We start from the raw sequence: 22257 nt of genomic DNA on the forward strand, positions 1-22257 counted from the left end.
CACACACAGACACACAGTCACGCACACAGACAGACAGACACGCACACATACAGACACACACACACACACACACAGTCACACAGTCACGCACACACACAGACAGACAGACACGCACACACACAGACACACAGTCACGCACACACACAGACAGACAGACACGCACACATACAGACACACAGTCACGCACAGACACAGACAGACAGACACACACACACAGTTACATAGACACACACAGACAGACAGACACACACACACACAGACACACAGTCACGCACACACAGACACACAGTCACGCACACACACAGACACACAGTCACGCACACACACAAACACACAGTCACGCACACACACAGACAGACAGACACGCACACACACAGACACACAGTCACGCACACACACACACACAGACAGACAGACACGCACACACACAGACACACAGTCACGCACACACACAGACACACAGTCACGCACACACACAGACAGACAGACACGCACACACACAGACACACAGTCACGCACACACACAGACAGACAGACACGCACACACACAGACACACAGTCACGCACACACACAGACACACAGTCACGCACACACACAGACAGACAGACACGCACACACACAGACACACAGTCACGCACACACACACACACAGACAGACAGACACGCACACACACAGACACACAGTCACGCACACACACAGACACACAGTCACGCACACACACAGACAGACAGACACGCACACATACAGACACACAGTCACGCACAGACACAGACAGACAGACAGACACACACACACAGTTACATAGACACACACAGACAGACACACACACACACAGACACACAGTCACGCACACACAGACACACAGTCACGCACACACACACACACACACACAGTCACGCACACAGACACACAGTCACATAGACACACACACAGACAGACAGACACACAGTGCCCACGTTCACTGACCCTAAATCCATCTCCTCCTTCCTCTGGCTCCTCTATTCCTGGCCTCCTGCGGACAGAGACACTCACAAACACACCACCCCCCGCGCTGCACCATGAAGTTCCACACAAACCGCTAGTGAATGATCCGGCGGCGCGAGTCACAGCTCAGTGTTAATGAGGCAACGGGTGCACACCAGCGCAGGCAAATATAGGGGCACATACGCCTACGAGTGAGCATGCAGCGAGGAGGAAATGATGCGTGAGGCTGGGGGGGGGGCAGCATTACTGCAGCCTCAGAGACACTGCCGGGGCGCTCTGTGCCCCAGCAGCACGGGGACACAGAAATGCAAACACCACCGTCCAGTAATAGGCGATTTCTGTTCCTGAAAAAGGCCACTTCCTTCTCTATTTGATCTTTGGGCTGCTCTGACCTTTGACCTCACCAGTGTGGCTTTGGTCCTGGGAGGAAAAAAAAAGAAAAGGCTGAAGTCTGTGGATTGGCCGTGAGTGAGGCTCGGAATCGGTAACTTCAGGCACTTCAGCCAATCGCAGGTCGGACGGGGAGCGGGGTTATTCCTCTGGCTTCTGTTTCCTAACGTTCCAATTAGCGGCGACGCCCACATTTCCTCTATGGACACCAGGAAGCCAATCAGATCCTGCGGCACAGTATGGGGGCGACAGGGATGGGAGGCAGAGCGGAGAGGGAGCAACGGGGAGAATGGGAGAGGAAGACAAGAACGTGGAAAGGAACGATGTGTCGCGAAGCGGAACGGCACCCCCCCACAGGCTTGTCGATAAGTAGGACGAGCCTCCTGAATATCACACACAGAGATGCAGAAACACTGTGGTGCTTCTGCTTGGTTTAAACCCCCCCCCCTTCCCCGTGGGCGTTCTCGACGCCTCTCCCCTCCACTTACGCACTGGGCACCTCCAGCGTCAGTGATCCATTCCGCCACTATGCTGTGCGCCCTCTAACTGCGCCGATGCCAGCCCAAATGCCCCAAATTTCACTCGGGTCCTGGTATCACTTTCTCGTAATTACTGCGCGCGGCGGTGAGCCTATTATTGCTGGTATGTGAGCCTGCGGGCCAGCTGGTGCTCCGCAACCTGATAGGCCCTGGTGGGTGGGCGGGGAGGAGGCTGGCCAATGGCGTTGGCCGTTTGAACCTGCGAGACGTTTCCCTGGGTTACGATAGGAGCTCATCTCGGGCTTTACAGATGGTGGCTGGCCTAGGGGTTTGTTTTAAACTGTTTCTGTAAGCCCCTGCTCCCTTTCCAATCCACTCACAGGCCCCATTTATTGTAAAATTTCAATAGTTTCTCCTTTATGCTCCACTTGTTCAAGTGAAGGTGAAATCCCACAGCCTCGGTCTGGTCACCTGACAAGAGTGGCCAATAGGAGTTGCTCTGGGACAGGGAGGTGTGTCTTAAACCAAGTGCAATGATTTCTGTCCCTGTCAGCCTCCCCCCTCCGCTCTGACAGGAAAGCTGAAAATATAGGTATGAAACTTGCTAAAATAGATCTCCCCCAAAACACTGCGCAAATGAGTGCAGTCTCTTCAGCTCCAGACAGACAGAGCCTCCAGGCTTTTCATTCCAACATTTAAATATGTTTTATATGGTCAAGGAGGACCAACATGGGCACAGACAGTTAAAGGGGATGTACAAAGACATGGACAGTTAAAGGGGACGTACACAGACATGGACAGCTAAAGGGGATGTACAAAGACATAGACAGTTAAAGGGGATGTACAAAGACATGGGCAGTTAAAGGGGACATACACAGACATGGATAGTTAAAGGGGATGTACAAAGACATGGACAGTTAAAGGGGATGTACAAAGACATGGACAGCTAAAGGGGATGTACAAAGACATGGACAGTTAAAGGGGATGTACAAAGACATGGACAGTTAAAGGGGATGTACAAAGACATGGACAGCTAAAGGGGATGTACAAAGACATGGACAGTTAAAGGGGATGTACAAAGACATGGACAGTTAAAGGGGATGTACAAAGACATGGACAGCTAAAGGGGATGTACAAAGACATGGACAGTTAAAGGGGATGTGCACAGTCACAGACAGTGAAAGGGGATGTGCACAGACACAGACAATGAAAGGGAATATGCACAGACATGGGCAGTGAAAGGGGATATTAACAGACCACCAAATTCCCAGTTAAAGGGCACCCATGCACATAATTGCACATCACACATTCAAGTCCCAAATAAGATGCCTCCCCATAGGCTAAGTCTTAGCCAGAGTTTCCACAGTATAAGCATTCAGCTGTAAAACCAGGTGGATCAGTGTACATTTCCTTAGATTAGCATCTTTTAACCAAGTAATAAACAGTCAGAGGCGAGTGAGGGAAGACAAAACGAGGGCAGATGGAGGAGGAAGAGAAAGCGGTGGGAAAGGAGGAAGGAGGACGTGTGAAAACAGAAAGGAGATGTTATCCGGAAGAGAAAGGACATAGAGAAGCAGATGCTTTGCATGGATTCTTGCTGTTTACGTAACACACTGTATTACTGCCATTAGCATGACGGTCACTGGAGTCTCGATTCACTGGAATCTGTTGTTGATAACTTGCTATTTTTTTCTCCCTGCTCTCTTTTGACAAAGAAGCCATAATGTTTTGATCTCTGCTCTCACGCTTATTGTCTCATCTCTCACTGGCCGTGTTTGAGGCCACATAGCCTGACACATTCGCGTCACGCCGCCCCTGCCATCCCTAACTGGCAGTAATCCGGCGGTAATCCAGCTGTAATCCAGTGGCCCCTTCTGTCCACCCTGTGGCTAATCCCCGTCACCCACCAGACCCTGTCCTACACAGAGAATTAGCAACAACACTGTCACATCTCAGGTCACCCTGGTTACATCAGTTTCGGGAAACACGACTTTCGTTTCTTTATAACGTTTCTGTCAGGAAGCAGGTTTTCATCAAGGGGCACAGCCAATAGCCAACGGTCTATTTGCGTGGGGTCCCTGAGATTAGGAGGCCCCCTGTTGGCCACAAACAGTAACTACACTGGGGGGTGGACATCCAGATAGATTTTTTTTTTTGAGTGGGGACCCAGAAACAATGTATCTGCCACTGGTCAAGGGGAAGAGGAACAGACCGAGCTGTTTATTTGCGCCCCCAAGTTCCTAGAATCCTGCAGTTCTTCCCCCTCCTGGACCGTTCCCAGAAGGTCTCCCTGTTTTCGGAGCAGTGGGGGCTAACATCCCAGCAGCCAGGAGACGGAGCCTTTAAAGCTGCGCTCTGATTTACTCCCGGGACGCAGTGAGATTGACGGTAGGACCTTTGCCGCTTGCACTCTTTCATAAACCCCGGGAGCAGGGGAGCGTGGCAGTGTATTTATGGAATGTCACGGAGGTAGAAAAGGAGGGAGTGTCCTGGCGTGAGAAATACCGGTGGTAAACTTAGCCAAGGCAGGGACCGGACCCGGATCCGGATCAGGCCAGTCATAGTTGGAAAAACACCTTTGTTATGCAGGGAATACTTATCCTGTAATGTAAGGCTCTTGACTACAAATCCAGACCGTGTTTTCAGTTCTCCCAGGGAGTTAGTTTAATCATCACTGATTCTGATTGGCCAGATTGGCCAAAATCAGCAGGGTTCGGCCAATGAGGACCGTGAGTTGAATAGCCCTGTTGTAAGGCCAAATTTTGCTGTTAATCTCCATGAAAATCTTCAGCTTGGGCTCAATCACAATCTATTTAGCAGCGACATACAATTGAAAGCAGGGTCAGTCAGTCCCTGGGGGTTAAGGGCCTTGCTCAGGGGCCCAATGATTCCACCGACTCTGGGATTTGACCCAATGACCTTCTGATCACAGGCTTAGTGTCCCAATCCATAGCTGAAATCCACATGTAAATGGAATCACAATGGGCTCTCACTCTGACGTTTCACGTACACTTCAATGGATTAATGTCACGTTAATGACCACTCATTAACAAAAATAGCATGTTAGTTAAAAACTGTGTCAGTGTGCTGCAGGAGAACTTTGTCGACGGGAATTGATGAAGAGTCCAAGCTACTGTATACCATCTGAAAATAAAACACACTCAAGTTTACTAGGAACACCTGCTTATTAATACAAATGGCCTGCTCCTTTAAACAGCCAATCACATGGCTGCAACTGAATGAGACGCGCAGACAGGGTCAGGAGGGTAAGTTTGACTGTCTGACTGGGCTTCCGAATGGTGAAGACCGCTAACCTAATAGGTTGTGAGTGTAGCGTGACTGTCGATGCCAGATGTGCTGGTTCCAACATCTCAGAAACGGCCGCCGTCCCGAGATTTTCACACACTGCAGTGTCTAGTGTTTACAGAGAGTGTGAAGAATGAAAATAAAGTATCCCGTCAGGGGCAGTTCCGTGGGTGAAACACTTTGGTTAATGAGAGAGGTCAGAGAAGAATTGCGAGGCGCTAACAGGAATGCAACAGGAAGACCTCCAATCAAAAATAACAGCTTAGTACACCAGCTGTATGCAGAAAGGTATCTATAACGCATAAACTCATGTAGTGGCTCTGAAGCAACCAGCAGCTGTATATATGGCTTTACTCAGCAGACTCTTAGACTGTCTGTACTCAAGGCTAAACACCCCAAAACACACGGTGCTCCCACAATATTTGCAGAGACGTGTCCCTACAGTCCATACTCAGATCTACACCCTTGCGTAAACTGCTGGTCGAAGGGTTACTGTGTACTGTCTAAGTTTACAGTTGAAGACGAAAGCGGCAACCGATCAAACAGAGCCTCTGGCATTTTCCAGAAAGAGAATTTTGCTCGAAAAAATCTCCACACAGTAAAATCTCCGCCATTTCCCCATCAAACCGGATGTGAGAAAAATGCAATATGTAAATACGGAGCTATATATAACCGCTTCACTTATTGCAGGGGTTAATTACCTATAATAGTTCTCTGAAACTCGCACACCTCTGTCTGTCTGTTCCCATCCTGCTTTGCTGCCACATCTTTGAACGGTGGACACTTTTAGTACTAATAACAGTGGCTGTTTATAATGTTTAGAATACGTCGCACTTGCACTTGAGTTCCAGCTTTTAAAGGCACACTTCGGTCGGCGCCAAAAATAGCGACTCGCTCCTCCGACATGGTCGACGCTCATTGACCATGAGCTGCTAGCGCTCTCTGGTTAGCGCGGTGGGGTATACAGGTGTGGGGCCACAGAGGTAGTGGGCAAAACTGAAAGGTGATTGGCTCCCAGAATGACCCTCCCTTGTCACTCACCCATTCAAAACATATGTTTGGCTAATGATTAGGCTGGCCCACCCACTCACATGGTCTCGTCGTTGAGGAACTCAAGCTTGCCCGCCGTCTCTTCGTAGTCCTCGCCTGCCTTGGCGGTGCCCTCCACCGTGTGGTATGGCACGGCCACTTTCCCCCTGGCCCCGGACGTCCGCTGGACCTTCACGTGCATGGTGCCCACGCTCTCGCTGACGCGTGTTGATGCACCCTCGAACGTGAAGATGCCTGCGTGGTCGTCGTCGTAGATGGTCACCGTGGCCGTGTGGGCGGCGCCCAGAGCTGCCTTTGCCACTCCCGGGGTCAAGGACAGGGGCGGAGCTGGGCAGTTGCCCAGGGTGATGGGTCCAGGCTCGAAGATGGCGTTTTCTGCCTGATGGACCACGCAGGGGTTGCTGAGGTGTACGTAGAAGTACTCGTCTTCCTCAAAGATGTCGTCATCGATGACGCCCACGGTTAGCTCCTTCAGCGTCTCCCCAGGCTTGAAAAGCAGTGTACCCTCAGCGAATTCGTAGTCCGAGCCGGCGTTGGCCGTCCCGTCCTCTGTGCGATAGTCAACCTGTGATGATACGGGGCCCAGGTCAGGACAGTGACATCAGCGTCTCCACCCTGCTCCTCAAGAGCCGACACATCCAGCCACCAAAATGAAACACCTTTTGGGATAGCATCAGGTTAAGCTAATTAGCCTGGAAGGTGAACTGATCTCTAAAATTCTGCTTCCTCACCTCCATTCTGGGTCATTCCCCACTCAGATATATACTGGTCCATTATAAGTACTGTTAAATCTCTGTTAATGATTTACTAAAGTATACTGTATACTGTACATATGTTATGTCTTTGTTAAGCACTTTGGACCAACTATTTTGGGAAGGCACTACGCAGGAACGGCACCCAGCGGAACCCAAACTCAGAATAGAACGAAAAGTAGCTGATTTGCCAAAGTGCGGCACCTGACTTAGCATGTGTAAAATTGGATAGCAGCTCGGTAATTCATCATGATGGTTAGCAAGTGAGTAGAGGCAGGTGGTAAATTTGGCCCAAATGCAGACGAGAAAGAAAAAAACAACATAGAATAAAATTGTCTTATTTGGAGTTAGATGCGATTCCCTGTTCCCTGGTGTGTGAAAGATTAGTGAGTTTGGACGACCCCCTTCCTGTTCATGTTCAGTGTCCATCTCCGGGACATTTCCTTGGCTCCGTCCTATCCAGCTTCCGTCAGTCATCGTGCATTGTGAGGCAACACACATCTTGGCACGACAGATGACCAGCAAGTCATGCCCCGGGGCACGGGCGTCAGCGGCGTGATTATACAATGCGAAGGTAACGGCTCAGGAGTGACAGATAACTTGATAAATGCATGCAAACAAATGACAGTTGGATTCGTGAGGGAGGGGGCTGAATTCATGTTGTGCCACCACACTCTGGTGCTCACTGTGATAACCCGACTCTCATCAGCCCAAATCGCACTGCGCTCTCCTCTACCTGCGTTGCTAAGCACCGCTGCAACTGTGACGGAACTAGGCTGCCGTTCCTCATGCGGAGAAAACTGAATTATCCCCCGCGGTGTCCTAACAGCCAGCACTGCCCCCCGAGCACCCCCGCCTCCCCCAGGTTTTCTCACCTTGACCGTGCAGCCTATGTCGCCCCCGTGACGCACCACAGCTAGCTTGAGAGAGCCACAGTTCTCAAAGCACTGGTAGTGGGACGGCTCGAACTCCAGGAAGATGGTGTTGGGGTCGTCCTCCTGGGCACTGGCCTCGTGGCAGCCCACGGCCTTGCGCGCCTGGTCGGCAGCGTGTTTCTTCAGGATGTTTCCGGCTCCCGTCATCATGCGCGTGGCCTGGATGCGGTAGAAGGCGCGACTCTTCTGCTGCTGCACCAGCACCTGATAGTTGGCCATCTCGATCAGCTGCTCCACGTCCTTCTCTGGGTGCTTCTGCTTGAGTTCCTTGAGGGTGCGTGCCATCTCCCGTCGTGCCTCTTCCTCCTGGTCCCGCCCCCCAGCTCCACCGCCCAATCCACTCTCCTCCATACCAGCTAACATGCCATCAAGAGCTTCCTTGTGGTGCGAATTGGTCCCCATCTCCATGTCCATCTTGGTGAAGATTCCATCGCCCTCCGTCTCGATGATGATACCGCGGCTCTTGTCGGCGCGGTAACGCTTATGGACGTATTTGTAGAAGAGCAGACGTCGGTCGGCCACCCAGGCTTGCACCACGCAGACCGGGAAGAAGAGGAAGGTGAGCACAGCCTCCCACACCTGCACAACCCCAGGTGAGAAGACTGAGAGGATGAGATAGAGCCAGATGTAGGCAAAGATGCTCCAGGCGGCCGTAACGAAGAAGACCCGCAGGTGCCGGATCTTGCGAGTCTCGCCATCGGGCACCACGTAGATGCAGATGGCAATGATGATGAACATATTGAAGGCGGCGCTGCCCACGATGGTGCTGGGGCCCATGTCACCAGCCTTGAACTTGTGGCCACACACCTCGATGACAGAGAGCAGGATCTCCGGAGCCGAGGAGCCCAGGGCCATTAGGGTCAGGTTAGAGACGGTCTCATTCCAGATGCGCACGGTAGCGGTGCTGGTCTCACCGTTGGGTTTCTTAATGGTGATCTCCTTCTCCTGTGAGGTGATGACCTCAATGGAGGACATGAAGCGGTCCGCGATGATGGACATGCCCAGGAACATGTAGATGAGCGCCACGAAGTAGACAATGGCCCGGGCCACCTTGTCCCCCACTGAGGGGTTCTGGGGGTTCCATATGGGCAGGACAACGCCCTCAGAACAGGTGTATTCTCCCGAGCAGTTACCGGGTGCCTCTCCAGTCCCTTGGTCCGAGGATGCCTCGGAGAAGTTGGCGAGACCCAAGAGGACGAGAAAGAGGATGGTGGTACTTAAGCGAGGAGAACAAGAAGAAAGGATGAAGGAGAAAAGGCCTAGACATGTCATTGTGACCGTTGAGGTGATGGATGCAAGTGGTCGGTGAATTTCCTTTTCCTCCCTTGGCGTCACCAAGACCAGGACAGGCCTGGAAAAAAATAGAGACACGTGATAAATGGTGAGAACCAGAGATTGCTGCTCGATCATGACAGCTGGGAACAACTTCAATGATCTTTCTGTTAATCGCAACGGAATTTGCAATCATTTGGGTTATGGCTATTAAATTACAATCTGGGAGCTTAGAACCTTAATGAACCAATAATTGTCAGAGTAATAAATAAAACTTTAAACAGCCACACATCTACCCATGCATAAATCCTTATCCTGTATCCGTTCGTGGTGAGTTTGCAGCGTATTCCAAGAAGTACAGGGAATGAGGCTGGGATGAGATAGGATGCCAGGCCATCACAGGGCAAAATTCATTCATTCATTCATTCATTCATTCATTCATCCACCTTCTATACCAAATAACTTAGAAAGTATGATTACCATGGAATAGTATGATATCAAAAATTAAAAACAGTATATATACATGTACATAATTATGTCGGGCAGAATAATTTAATAATTTCACCATAATATTTTGACAAGGCTGCTGGCGCCACAAATCAGAATGCCCTTATTAATCCCATAAAGACCTGCACAAACTTTACATATTTATTAGAAAAATATTTACGCTGTCAGAAGCCTCAGCTGCTTCCTAGTTTCGTAATTAAGATTACCGGGACAGGAGTTAATTAATTATTAATCCGCACGGAGGTCCGATCTAATATTCTCTTGCGTTCTCAAGGACATCTTAAGCAGCTCTCACTACCTGTAAGATGTGTTTATGTAAGAGAATTATTATGCATCTGAGGTGGAAAAAAAGTCTGTGCCCTAGTGCCACGAACGCTGATGCCTGACGCCCGTCTGCGCCCTTGAAGCCCCCGTCCTCTCGAACACACACTCTTAGCGCTCTCATTCCTCACCTGGGAGACGGGACTTAATATACATCGGCTGCCAGCCCTCAGCCCGCGCGTTACTTCATCACAGCCTGCATCTGGCGGACTGTGGCCAGATTTGGCGGGATGAGGCCGACTTATAGAGAAACATTCGAAGCTTTCGTCCGGCGCAGCCCAGAACCACTGCTAACCCAGCACCGTCCGTCATGCCCAAATCCACAGCAAATCATGGTTTTTATATGTGAGGCACAAAATATTACACCAGGTATGGAGTGCAACCCTGCACACTCTCAGCCAATCAGGTGCAGGCACATGTGTACATAGCCAATCAGCAGTGGCACAAAGAAACACAGCCAATCAGATCTTGGGAGCCTGTAAGCATAAGTCTCCCTGGTAATGTACAGCCAAATAAACAGAATTACAAAACATACTCAACACTTACTATACCTTCACACCACCTACTCAGCACTTATCCCCTGCTCCACCTCTGCACCACCTATTCAACACTTCTATAGAAATTGCTTACACCTTGCCTCACCACTACTCATCTACTCCACCTTTACACCACCTACTCAACATTTAACCACCCACTCACCGCCAGATACACCACTCACATAGCTTGCTGGACTCATACAAACCACACAAATGTGTCTCCTGTCTTCTAGCATCAAAGGATGCAGCGAGACTCACTGAACGGTCCTGTGTGACTAGACCGATCGCAGATCAGGTGTGAGCATACTCGCGTGTGTATCTGGGATTCTATGTGTGCGCGATTGCGTGTGGGTGTTAAAGTTTAAGCAGCAGTGACTGGGCGTTTGGGACTACGCAAGCTTCCGACTGCATATGTTTGTGATTGCATTTGTTTGCGACTGCGCATATTTGCGGCTGCACTTGTTCACGCATGTTTGCCATTGCCCGTGTTTGTAACTGCGCTTCACTGCGGCCGCGCATTTACGACTGCGCATGTTTGCGAATGCCTGTGTTTGCGACTGCATGTACAGCCATGGGTGGAAAGCAGCGTGCTCAGCACTTCAGACGCCGCCATCTTGCCCTGCGGCTTCCCCCCAGGAGAGACCCTCCTTCCCCGCGGTCAGCACCAGCTTCAGATCCCCACCCACCAATCGCAGACCTACGACACTCACCTGCGCAGACCACTGCAGCCCCCAGGGCGACTCCCAGCTCTGGCCCTCTGACTTCCATCTGCAGCATGCACAGACAGACACACCACACACACACATGCACACCCTCACCATCCCACACACTCAATGGACAGCTGAGGTATCTGCGCAGCACGGCCAACACCCCTACACATGCATGCACGTCTGCGCATACAACCCTCGGCACGTTCACGTGCATGCATGCACATACACAGCCATCAGGATCAATTTCTCAAGTCCAGTTCCCTTTTCTATTTTTATTTCCCCGTTTCCTCAGAAATGTGGCTAGTAACCTAAATCGACATAATCTGTTGCTTAAGTCAGATTTTAAAAGAATTTACAAAATAATGTCATGTGTCTGGCTCCAATAGCAAAGACAATTTGTAAATGTTTTTACGTTAATGAGCGATAAGACGTGAGTGCAATAGGAGGCTTCTGGGTGCGATCGTGGCAGGATTACTCCGACTGCCAATTAAAGGGACGGTTTCCTATTTTTGCCACCCGACGACGCAGCTGTAAGTTTGCCGTGATCCGCACTTGACTGGCGAAGGCTGTTATCTGCCACCGTCTGGGGCGCTAATGACAGCGTCTCCATCCCTGCAATCAGCGCTCCGTGCCTTGCCCATTTCCTCTCGGTCCTCCTCTCTCACTTCCTCTTTGCCCCCCCCCCCCATCAATCGTTTTGGTATCTCCCAGCTCTCCCCCATTTTCCCCTTTTCCTCCTTCCTAACAGCCCTCCATAAACGGTCCTCTCTCCCCTTCTCCTCCCGCTCTGAGCTTATCTCACTGTAACTGAACTTCGACGCAGTTAAAGATACGACATAGGCTACACTTAAAGGTCATGCAGATTCATCAGGACCCGCATCGCCTGCTTATTTATGAATGAATCCCTTTCAGGGCCCGAAAAACGTCGTACGCCTGTGACCTGCGGTGCAGACCCACACGGGCTGGCCCGAGACGACTTTTGGGGATTCTCTGGGTCGCCGTTCCGAACCGGGTCAATATTTGTGCCCACATCTTCCCAGCTTAATTATGGAGTAGTCAATATTTACACATGCTTCCCTCCACCTTAATTTAGCTCACGCCAAACGGAATGTTCCGGAAAGCCCGGGGCCAAGCTGACGTCCTACAGCTCACGTTCTGTCCAGTCAGTGTAGACACAGATGGAAAGAAGTTCTGTGTGCTTTTAACCGGGTTTGAGGAAGATGTTCTGAGAGACTGCGACCCACTACCCAGAACAAAAACAGAGATTTAACTAAGACTGACAAGTACTCAGACGAGAAGAAGGCGGGGGCCCCACAGATGACCCCCTTCTACATAAATTGCCCTGTTGTACATTGCTCTTCCATATCCACTGCCCCTGACCTCTTCATCGCACACACAAGGAGCACAAGGCATCCTGCAGTGGGATTCTGGGTAATTGCTATGAAATGGAAACCTACCATTTTGACAATGTTTTTACACTTTAAAGGTGTTTCACTTTTTTTTTGGCCATTAAAATTTAAAGGGCAACAGAGGGACTTAGTGGAAAGGTTACCTTCCCAGAAGCCAGACACGACTTTATACATTCTATTAGGAATATTAAAAGTGCATTCATTACTGTGTCGCTAGAAAAATCAGATTGTGTTGTTATTAGAAATTCATTACAAGTTCCATTTCACTTATATACAGATATCGGCGCAGTTCCATGTCACTGCCTCATACCATGCAGTGATTCTGCACTAGGACACAGATGCTATCAGCCATTCCAGGCTACAGCATTCCTTAGCTACTGTTACTGCCAATCCCAGTCCACGCTGCGCTCAGCGCATCGCCATAACAACGTGGGGCTCTTGCACACTGACACACGCGTGTGCCCACACGAGATTACATCACGGGACGTGGACTCACGCCGGCGCTAAGACCGCCAGCCACCTTCTCAGAGTGCCACCCCGCCACCTGGCACAGGAGACGACCTCTGACCCCCCTCCCCTCAGCTCCCTCCGTCCCTTCCTCTATCTGTCTCTTTCTCTCTCACGGCATCTCTGCACTGACAAATAGAGATTTCATTTAAAGGCTGGAGAAGATGCCTCTGTCAGAGAGAGAGAGAGGGAGAGAGAGGGAGCGAGAGAGAGAGGGAGAGAGAGAGGGAGAGAGAGAGAGAGAGAGGGAGAGAGAGGCCTGAGTGTGACTCATGCTTCCTATCAGCAGCAGAAGGCAAGAGAAATGAGAGGGGGCTGAGGAAGAGGAGAGAGGAGAGGAAGACAAGGGAGAGAGGAAGATGAAGAGCGAAGATGAGAGGAAGATGGAGAGAGATGGCTGAGGAACAGGAGGGAGGAGAGGGGGAGATGGAGAAAGGAGAGGGACAGAGAGGAAGATGGAGAGAAGGAGAAGAGGGAGACATGAGAGAGGGGGACTGAGGAAGAGGAGAGGGAGACTGGAAAAGATGGAGAGAGGGAGAAAGAGAGAGAGGAAGAGTGGAATGAAGAGGAGGAGTTGGAGGGTGAGGAAGAGGAAGGAGGAGAGGAAGATGCAGATAGCGAGGAGAGAGGGAAACAGAGAGAGGAGAGAGAGAAACAGAGAGAGGAGAGAGAGAGAGACAGAAAGGAGAGAGAGAGTGAGGCAGGAGAGAGGGAGATCGAGAGAGAATGAAAGAGAAAAGAGAGGGAGCCAGATTGAGGGATGCTGGCAGGAATGAAGAGACGGCGATGCAGCCCGTGAAAATCATTCAGTTACCAGCAACATTTTTTAACAAGTGAATGTAAACTGCCATCGATGAGTAATAAATACATGCAATTACTCAGATTTCATTACCGGCTGCTAGTCATGCCATAAAACATCGCAGCCGCGCTCACGCTAATCGGCCGTGCATGTATTCACGAACACAAAAGGCTCACATCTGTCAGCATACGCCGGGTCATTCTGGAAAGCACCTTTAAACTGAATTACGCGCTCAGCCAAACGCGTTTAAGTGAAAGAATCTGCCACGGGCCAGAATATAATATTAATTTTCCTCATTCGTTAAAGAGCTTTTCCTTCGGACTCCTATAGAAACTGCTGCTGGTGGATAACAAACACTCACTATAATGAGAAAAAATGGTACGGTAAGAGTAAGCTGGTCGATGTTTCCAGAACGTTCCCCTAATGCGTAATGTGTGTTTTCCTGCCCTCAGCATTTACATATAAATTACCACTACAATGTCTGCAGGGAGCAAAAAAGAAATGGGGAATCGATATCAGGCCCACTTTTCAAAGAAGGATCCCACCATCTAATATAAAATTTAAATATAACTGTCACTGGTAAATATGACCAAATGAAATGAATGTCTCCATCTTTTGCATCTTCAGCATAGATATTTCACGATGCACAGAGGAGCGTTTCATGAATCATGGCAGCGGCCGATGGGAAGATCCTCGCAGGCAGGTCTGCACCTTCGGAATAGCTATGCTATAATGAGGGAGAGCTGTTGTTTCAGAAGCGCGAGGCCTAATTGCAGTCATTAAACCTTGCCTTCCGCGCACAGAAAGTAACACGGGCCTTTTGGGAGTCATTACCTGTCGTCGGAAATGCAGTGTGCGAGGTGGCTCAGGTTTAATGTGCGGCAAAAATGCGTTTACAAAGGGTCAGCAGCTTTCGGCAGGATGAGGAGAGGCGGCGAATGAGGTCCGTTTCCGGAATATCCCGGCCCAGAGCTTTCTCCTTTTCTTCAACGTGCCGACTGTGTCAGAATAACGAGTATTGAAATGGAAAAGGCATGGTGATTTCTTGGTGGCTGTGCGTAATTTTTCTCAGCACCATACAGAAACAGGCGGGCAGAATTGCAGGTATTGCCTGTTTTCCTCTCATCTCATTTCTATGTCCCTTGTTTGGGCCCAAAGGCCAAAAGCCAAGCATGCAAGTAATCTATGTTTGCTGGCCACACTTAAAGCCCCCACCTGCTCTCTCTCTCTCTGTTCCCACCCCCCTTGATCGTCTCCACATCTCTTGGACTCTCCCCCACCTCTTTGGCCAATCTCTGAGCAGTTCCTGAGTGATGAAGTCGCCCAGTCACATAACGTTTTATTTATCCAGCAGATGCTTTCGACCCCAAAGTGGTGTACATTTTTGAGAAAGCGGGGTCAGACGGTCCCCGGGGCCTCGCTCAGGGGCCAAGTGGCGCAATCACTTTGCTGATTCTAGGATTTGAACCAGTGACTTTCCAGTCACAGGCACTGTGCACCAATCCACTGCCCCCCAATGCACAACCATTTCTACGTTTAAAAAGCCTGCCCTTCACTCCCAGAATCCCCCTCTCCCCCCAGGTGGTCTAATTAATTCCTAATAATGTAATTCGTCCAATCAAGGCCAATCACGTGAACTCGCTGAAGCCCAACCCCACCAGCGCACAGCCCTTGTTTCTTTCAAGGAGGAACAAACAGGTCAGCTGACCTCCGACCACCAGGGGGTGCCACACCTGGGACATTTAAAGAATTGATTAAATTTTAATTCATTTTTTTTTTAAAGTCCGTCTCTGGTATTTCACAGCGAGCTGCCATCTCAGAACAGTTCCAGAGTAAATTAATAGCAGGGCATATGAAATGAAGAAAGAAGAGATACAGCCTTGAAACATCACATGCCAGAGATGACTCATGTACAGGAAGGTCCCCACAGCCATGATGCGCACAAAGAATGACCTGATGCCAAGTGTTTGATCTTTTTGATGAGAGGTTCACAGGAAGTCAGCGCCCGAGGATTTGACGACGCGTTTCCTCCTGATCTCCATGAACCACCCATACCTTTTGTCCCTTGCGAGCTGCTGCATCTCTCTCAGTCTTCTGGGTCGATGTCACCCCCCCCCTCCCCACCTATGGTTCATCCTTAATGAACCGCTAAAAATCCACACCCCTAATTCCATCAAGGATACCCCAGCTGCGTTCCTCTGCTCCTTTCCAAGTTCATTTCACACGTACACCCTCTTCTGCAGAGGACACCGTGAACCTTCCCCCCCCTACAGGTGCCGTGCACCAGATATCAGTGCCGGCCCGGGAGTGGCAGTGGGCCCTCACGCCGGCCAGCCAGATTAGCACGCTTAGCTTTCCACGCCGTTATGCTCTGTTATCTCTTGTTTTTGACATTTGCCGAGACCTGCCAAGCATGCCACTTCAAATTAGAGAAAAAAAAAAAGCAGAAATCTCTATTTTAACTTACTTATCAGATTATTTCCTTCAGGACGTCGTGCATATTTTTTTTTAACAAAGTTCTGATATTTTACTGTAATGGTTTGTGGCTCAGGGCAGACGGCACCAAAGCACCTCCCAGGATGTCCTTAACTATCATCCCAGTACCCACAGCTGCTTACTCAAAACCACTGATGCCCCAATGCATGCTGGGAACTCTCTGGGGCAGCAGCCTGGAAGGGGACCCAGGGCGACGACCTCGCTAAGGGCATCCTGTCTACCAGAAGGAGGCCGACAGTCAAATTCAGAAAATTGTGAAAAAACACCTGTTTTTTTTTATGTTTTTTAGTTAATGCTACCCCGCCTCGGGCAGTCAGCGGGTGGTCTGCCCCCCCTCCGCCCCTCCCCAAACGCATCTCAATTGGCATATCAATCTTTTGCATGCCCTCTCAGCTTCAGCAGTGCTGTAAAGCAGGGGGCAGTTAGGGTGAATACAAGGGCTCCTGAGTGGTGGGGCTCCAAAAAAATTTGGAACTTCATTAAGTTGGTCTGGGTTGGGGGCCAAATATGGCACGTTTTTAGGGGGCCCATAATCCCTAGCTGCACCCCTGCCCAGTTCGCTGTTTCTGTGATATCCTCCCCCCACCCGCCAAACCGGCGCCTACCAGTCAATATATTCACATCGCTACCCGACTGCTAACGCCCCCCCACGCCAGTTTTGTATTCCGGGCTGAATATCAGTCGTGTCCTGCAGAGATTCCCAAAACAACGCACTCCGATCAAAACGCTCTGCAGTGCTCTTATATTTTCCAGGGGAATCGGATCTGTACTTCCAAAGGCTGCTCGTTCCCAGGGAAGGAGTGTGAACGAAGTGGAGCACAGACGTGTGGATGTCACAAATGTAGGTCTGAATCTCCCTGCAGGGGGGAAATATTTATCAGACCCCCCCAGCAACCCACTTGTACTGACAACTTGACAACTATGACAAGTTTTCCTCTGTTTAGCACCAATGTTACTCTGTCACTTGTCAGGTAAACAGCTAGAAAAAAAAAGTTATAATTAAACAAAATTACACTTCTGATTGTACTACGTGCATGTCCATGACGTCTGAAGATCAATTTGGATTAAAGTAGCGACAGCGAGCGTTCCAGTATAGGGCCGGGTCTTAAATGCGACTAGCGGCTCTTCTCCGTGCCGCATTCCTGCTGCGCGGCGAGATTTATCATTGTGCCTCAAAGAAAATGAATGTTTCCGGCCCGTGAGAGGAAACGGCTGTAAAGAGCCGTAGAGACGAGTGACACATCTCAGCCCGACAAAAAAAGACCCGTTCCAAGTGTTGGCAACAAAAAAAAACCCTCTGTTTATTTTGAGGTAAGATCTCCTCCGGTGTTATATAATTACCGCATCGTTTTATTTCCCCTTAGTGAGCCTTTGAATTGCCTAAACATTTGCATAATATATACATGTTTATTTGAATTATATATGTGTTTATTTTAAGGGCCATTCGGGTGTCAAGCATCGGTGTTTCCTGCTGGGAGATGATTGGCTGTCACTCCTGCGGGAACAGGCCCGGGTGCGAGTGACAGAGACAGCTACATCGGAAGCGTGGCAGCACAGGTGATGTTGCGGAGAGTGTTCCTTTCATGCTGGAATAAATAAGAGAGGGATCAGGGCACCTCCAGGGAAAAGAGACGGCACTTATTCACTTCCCTACCCTCTTCCTCCTCTCATCCATGCCATCCGCCCCGGCAAACCTACGGACCTGCGTGACTCTTCCCGGAAACAGCGCCGCAGCTCACAGGTCTGTAATGACCCCGGTCTCTACGCCCACCCCACTCCTCACATTAAACGTCTCCGCGTTTCATTTCCTGTTACCCAATCAACACCCCCCCGCCCGGATTTACCTGCCGAGCCTGCACTCACCCCACAATGACAGCCGGATCTGTTTGAAAAGTATAATGAAAAGACTCGATGCTAAACTATATGTCTATAAACCAGGTGAATTTAGTCTCAGCTGCGTTTCAGGGAGGGGTGTATGCAGGGGGTGGGGCCACAGGGGCACTGACCCTAGCTGAAAGCTGATTGGCCCCTGGGGTACCCCCTCCCTTGTCACTCAGCAATTCAAAACACATCATTGGCTAATAACAAGGTTGGCCTCTCTGCATGAGTTTTTGCCCCTCTCATGGCACCCTACTTTAAAAAGTCCTAGAATTTGACCGGTGACTCACTGTAAGCATCAGAGCGCAAACAAAGAGTGCATTTACGGCTAAGATTAGGGGCAGAGGAAGTGCTCATTGCAAAGACTGCAGTTTTCATCCCAGCCTGATTCTCTCTGCCTTACATTATCAGTGTGGCATGTTAAGCGCATGACACACCGTGTCAGCCCACTGTGGTTTAGGGTGACTGCTTCTGATGCTAATTTATCCACGTGCTTTTGGGTGGATTCTGTGTATGTGTGTTTTATCTATGTGGAAATAGCTTTATTTTTTGAATATAATCAACAACTACAAACTCACAATTTAAATTGCAACTTCCATTTTTAAAAGCAGGAAAAGACTAAATTAGTTGACCTAAAATGTACTGGAACTAAATAGATAACAAGACAGATGACAACAAAAATAGTCGTGGCCAAAATAATGCAAAAAAAAAAACACTTATGTTAACCCCTTATGATATGTATGTAAGTGTTCAGTGTCCAGAGCTCCGAACAATGTGGAATTTGCAGTGCTCTGTATTCAGTGCTCTTTGTGCAGTGACAAATGTGGAGTGCTCAATGTGCAGTGCAGAATGTACAATGACTAAAGTGAGGAATGTGCAGTATTTTGTGTTCAGTGCTCTGTGGGTAGTGTGGAATGTGCAATGCTCTGTGGGCAGTGTGGAATGTGCAGTGCTCTGTTGGCAGTGTGCAATGTGCAGTGCTCTGTGGGCAGTGTGGAATGTGCAGTGCTCTGTTGGCAGTGTGCAATGTGCAGTGCTCTGTGGGCAATGTGCAACACAAAGTGCTCTGTGTATGAGCTGCATGCAGAGTTGCAGCATGGTAATCTCTGGCTTTGGCACAGCACAGAGCAGACCCGTGAGGACAGCTCAGTCATGTGTGAAAATGCCCCCCAGTGGCCTCTGCATTGCTGTCCCTAACCCTCGCTGTGCACCATTTAGCACCAGGCAAGATGGATGGGTGGGGAGTGGGGGGGGTAACAGCAGAGACACCAGCGGAGAGGCAGGGGCGCGGGGTGGGGGCGCGTTAGCATCCTCGAGTACAGGAGCCTGTTCGAGGCAAGAGATGGAATGAAGCAGAGGAGGAATAGTAAAGATCCCTGTTTGCAGTGATGCTGAGAGATGTTCTAGGACACAGCGAGACACAGGGAGGGAGAGAGAGACAGAGACAGAGAGAGAGAGACAGAGACAGATAGAGAGAGAGACAGAGACAGATAGAGAGAGACAGAGAGAGAGAGACAGAGACAGATAGAGAGAGAGGCTGCACACCCCTGATATTGTGCTATAGTTTTCTGGTCAGTCCTGTTGCTTAGCAGACATGGTTAACCAAAGCAATGTAACCTAAGCTAAGACATTAGCGGCTCATGCTAAGAGGCTGTGTCAGGGTCACGGTGGCAGGCTACCTCTCGAGACTTGAATAAATAACATTCCTGTCACAGCTTCAGGCACTTATTGACCCCTATATTGCACCCCCCCCCCCTCCAACTACCCACTTTATTGCACAACTATTTCTTTTTCTAGAATGTCATTAACCTCTCAGGGACTGTTCCTCCTGATTTCATGCTTACAATGTTTACATATTCCCCCATGCCGATGGCCCGCAGTCTCTCTCACATACCTTTATGCTGTCACGTATAATTAGTGTTGCGGCGTGTAGCTATTTACACTCTCCTGTGTCTTTACTGTCACGCTACACTCGTCTACCTTATGCTTCCATGCTATCTGCCATGTTATGTATGTTCCTGTGTATCAGTAGCAGTTGAAGCACATGCGGCACCCTAAGCAATCATCACCGCCACTGCCCATCCCCCAAGCTTCACTGCCGGCGCCCTCTGCCTGAGACAAAGTGCAATTGGTGTGCTAAATCGGTACCCCTTCAGAAGATGGCACTCTAGGTTCAGAAGATGGCACTCTAGGTGGCCTCCTGTGTTGCCTAATTGGTTGACCAGCACTGGGATCTGTCCCTCACATAAGTTACAACGTGGGCTTGGATGCGACCAGTCTGGTCCCACTCTATACCAGCAAATGGATGGCATGTCAATAAGGATGACTTGACTTGACTTGACTTGACTTAGTTACCATGCCGCTTATACAGAGCAATGCATCGATACTGTCAGATTGTATCCAATCTGACGGCATTGCAGGCATCATGTTGCGGCCCTCATCCGTGTTACACAACATGCCATCCCAAGATTCCACAGTGAGCGCCGCCACTTGTCAAGCACCCTACCAGCAGCGTCCCACAAGACCAGACAGCTAATAATTGGCTGTAGACAAGTTCAATAAATTTTGGCCAAGCAAGTGTTGGTGTGGTGAAGACAACGGGGGCTCTGGGGACAGAAAATCAGGTCCTTTTTTCAACCCATGTCAACAGTTCCTAAGAAATCCTTGATCCTCTTTGGCCAAGGACTGACTAGAGGTTGTAAACCCTACGCACTGTCCCGGTACACCCCGTAAGGCCCAGCCCACACCTTCCGTGAACCCGGTCCCTCTTCCACTGTCATGCCCGAGGCACCCAAAACACCTCCTTTCTCCCTTCAATCCCCGTGTCACATGGAGTCATTTGCCAGCCCAAAGGACACAAATGTGACAGCACTGCAATAGGTGACGCCGCAGCAACCGGCCATAAAACCTCTGAGCCACCCACTCCAGTCTCCAGCTTGTCTCCTATCCTCGAGGATTATGAGGAGGGTGGAGGTGTGGTGACGGCAGCGAAACAGCATAGCGGAGGTATAGCCGCCCCCTCCCGACTGCATCATTTCCTGTATCCATGGCGATTCGAACAAGCCAACACCCCTACTATTAAACCCATCGTTCAGAACGCTGGGGATCCCATGGGCCTCTTACATGCTCACAAACACACACATCGCTGAATCGCAGCACAGTGTCCCCTTCTGCTGTCGGTATGAATATGCCCCTGGTTACACAGTCCTCGGTACTGGAATTTAAACCATGTCGGATTGTTATTTTGTTATTTTGGCTTTCTGTGGAGGTTCTGGGCTGTATTAGCTACCGCTCCTTTCAGTGGTCTTGCCTTGCATCACAGGTTTGGATCTCACAGCCAATTTACCAGTAAATGTCTCCCTCTGGCTCCCTTACTCAGTACTCATTGTTTCACTGGCGCACCACTAGCGCATTTTGTTGGTTTTTTTTAAGGTTAGCACACATATGGAAGTGCGGGGAATCGACCGGGCCGGGATCCTGAGTCTACAGGAGAACTTTTTCCATTCCCCTTCTGTAGTGCCAGCTTATTGGCTGGCTTTTAAAAACACATCATTTTAACCGCTTTCGTGTCAGCCTTGCTAACTTTACACACTTAAACGTGACACAAATCACTGCTGGCCCCCGCATGCTAATCGCTCCGTGGGTGACCATGTTTGAAAAGGCCATGTGTACAAATGAACTGACCTGACAGGAGCGGTATGTGGTCGTTGTCTTGTGCCAAATTCGGGTGGAGGGGGGCAATCAGATGGCATTTCAATCTAGGTCTACCCCACCGCATTACCCCCCCCTGGGACAAACACCTGACCACTTCAAACCTCACAGGAGACCAAATCAACTGTGTTTCATTTCAGGTAGCGGTTTCAAAACGGGCTTTTAGTTAGAAGTTGAATGTCGATTACCTCCGTTCCCTTGTGTGGTCTTTTG

General features: G+C 49.8%; 1 protein-coding gene across 4 annotated transcripts in view; it reads right to left on the reverse strand.

Annotated features, from left to right (window-relative positions):
- slc8a4a (solute carrier family 8 member 4a) overlaps positions 1–22257 on the reverse strand; it is a 48503-nt gene that overhangs the window by 21934 nt on the left and 4312 nt on the right. For 3 of the 4 annotated variants that reach the window (XM_023803508.2, XM_023803509.2, XM_023803511.2), the window contains 2 exons: positions 7839–9249; positions 6253–6776 (listed from right to left, as the gene is read on the reverse strand). In XM_023803508.2, the coding sequence (XP_023659276.1) occupies positions 6253–6776; positions 7839–9249 (1935 nt within the window). Of the gene's footprint in view, positions 1–6252; positions 6777–7838; positions 9250–11244; positions 11449–22257 lie in introns of those variants that run through there. The other variant, XM_023803510.2, reaches the window with a different exon arrangement.

This window comes from Paramormyrops kingsleyae, chromosome 24, assembly GCF_048594095.1.
Source record: "Paramormyrops kingsleyae isolate MSU_618 chromosome 24, PKINGS_0.4, whole genome shotgun sequence".
In the NCBI taxonomy this organism is placed as follows: Eukaryota; Metazoa; Chordata; class Actinopteri; order Osteoglossiformes; family Mormyridae; genus Paramormyrops; species Paramormyrops kingsleyae.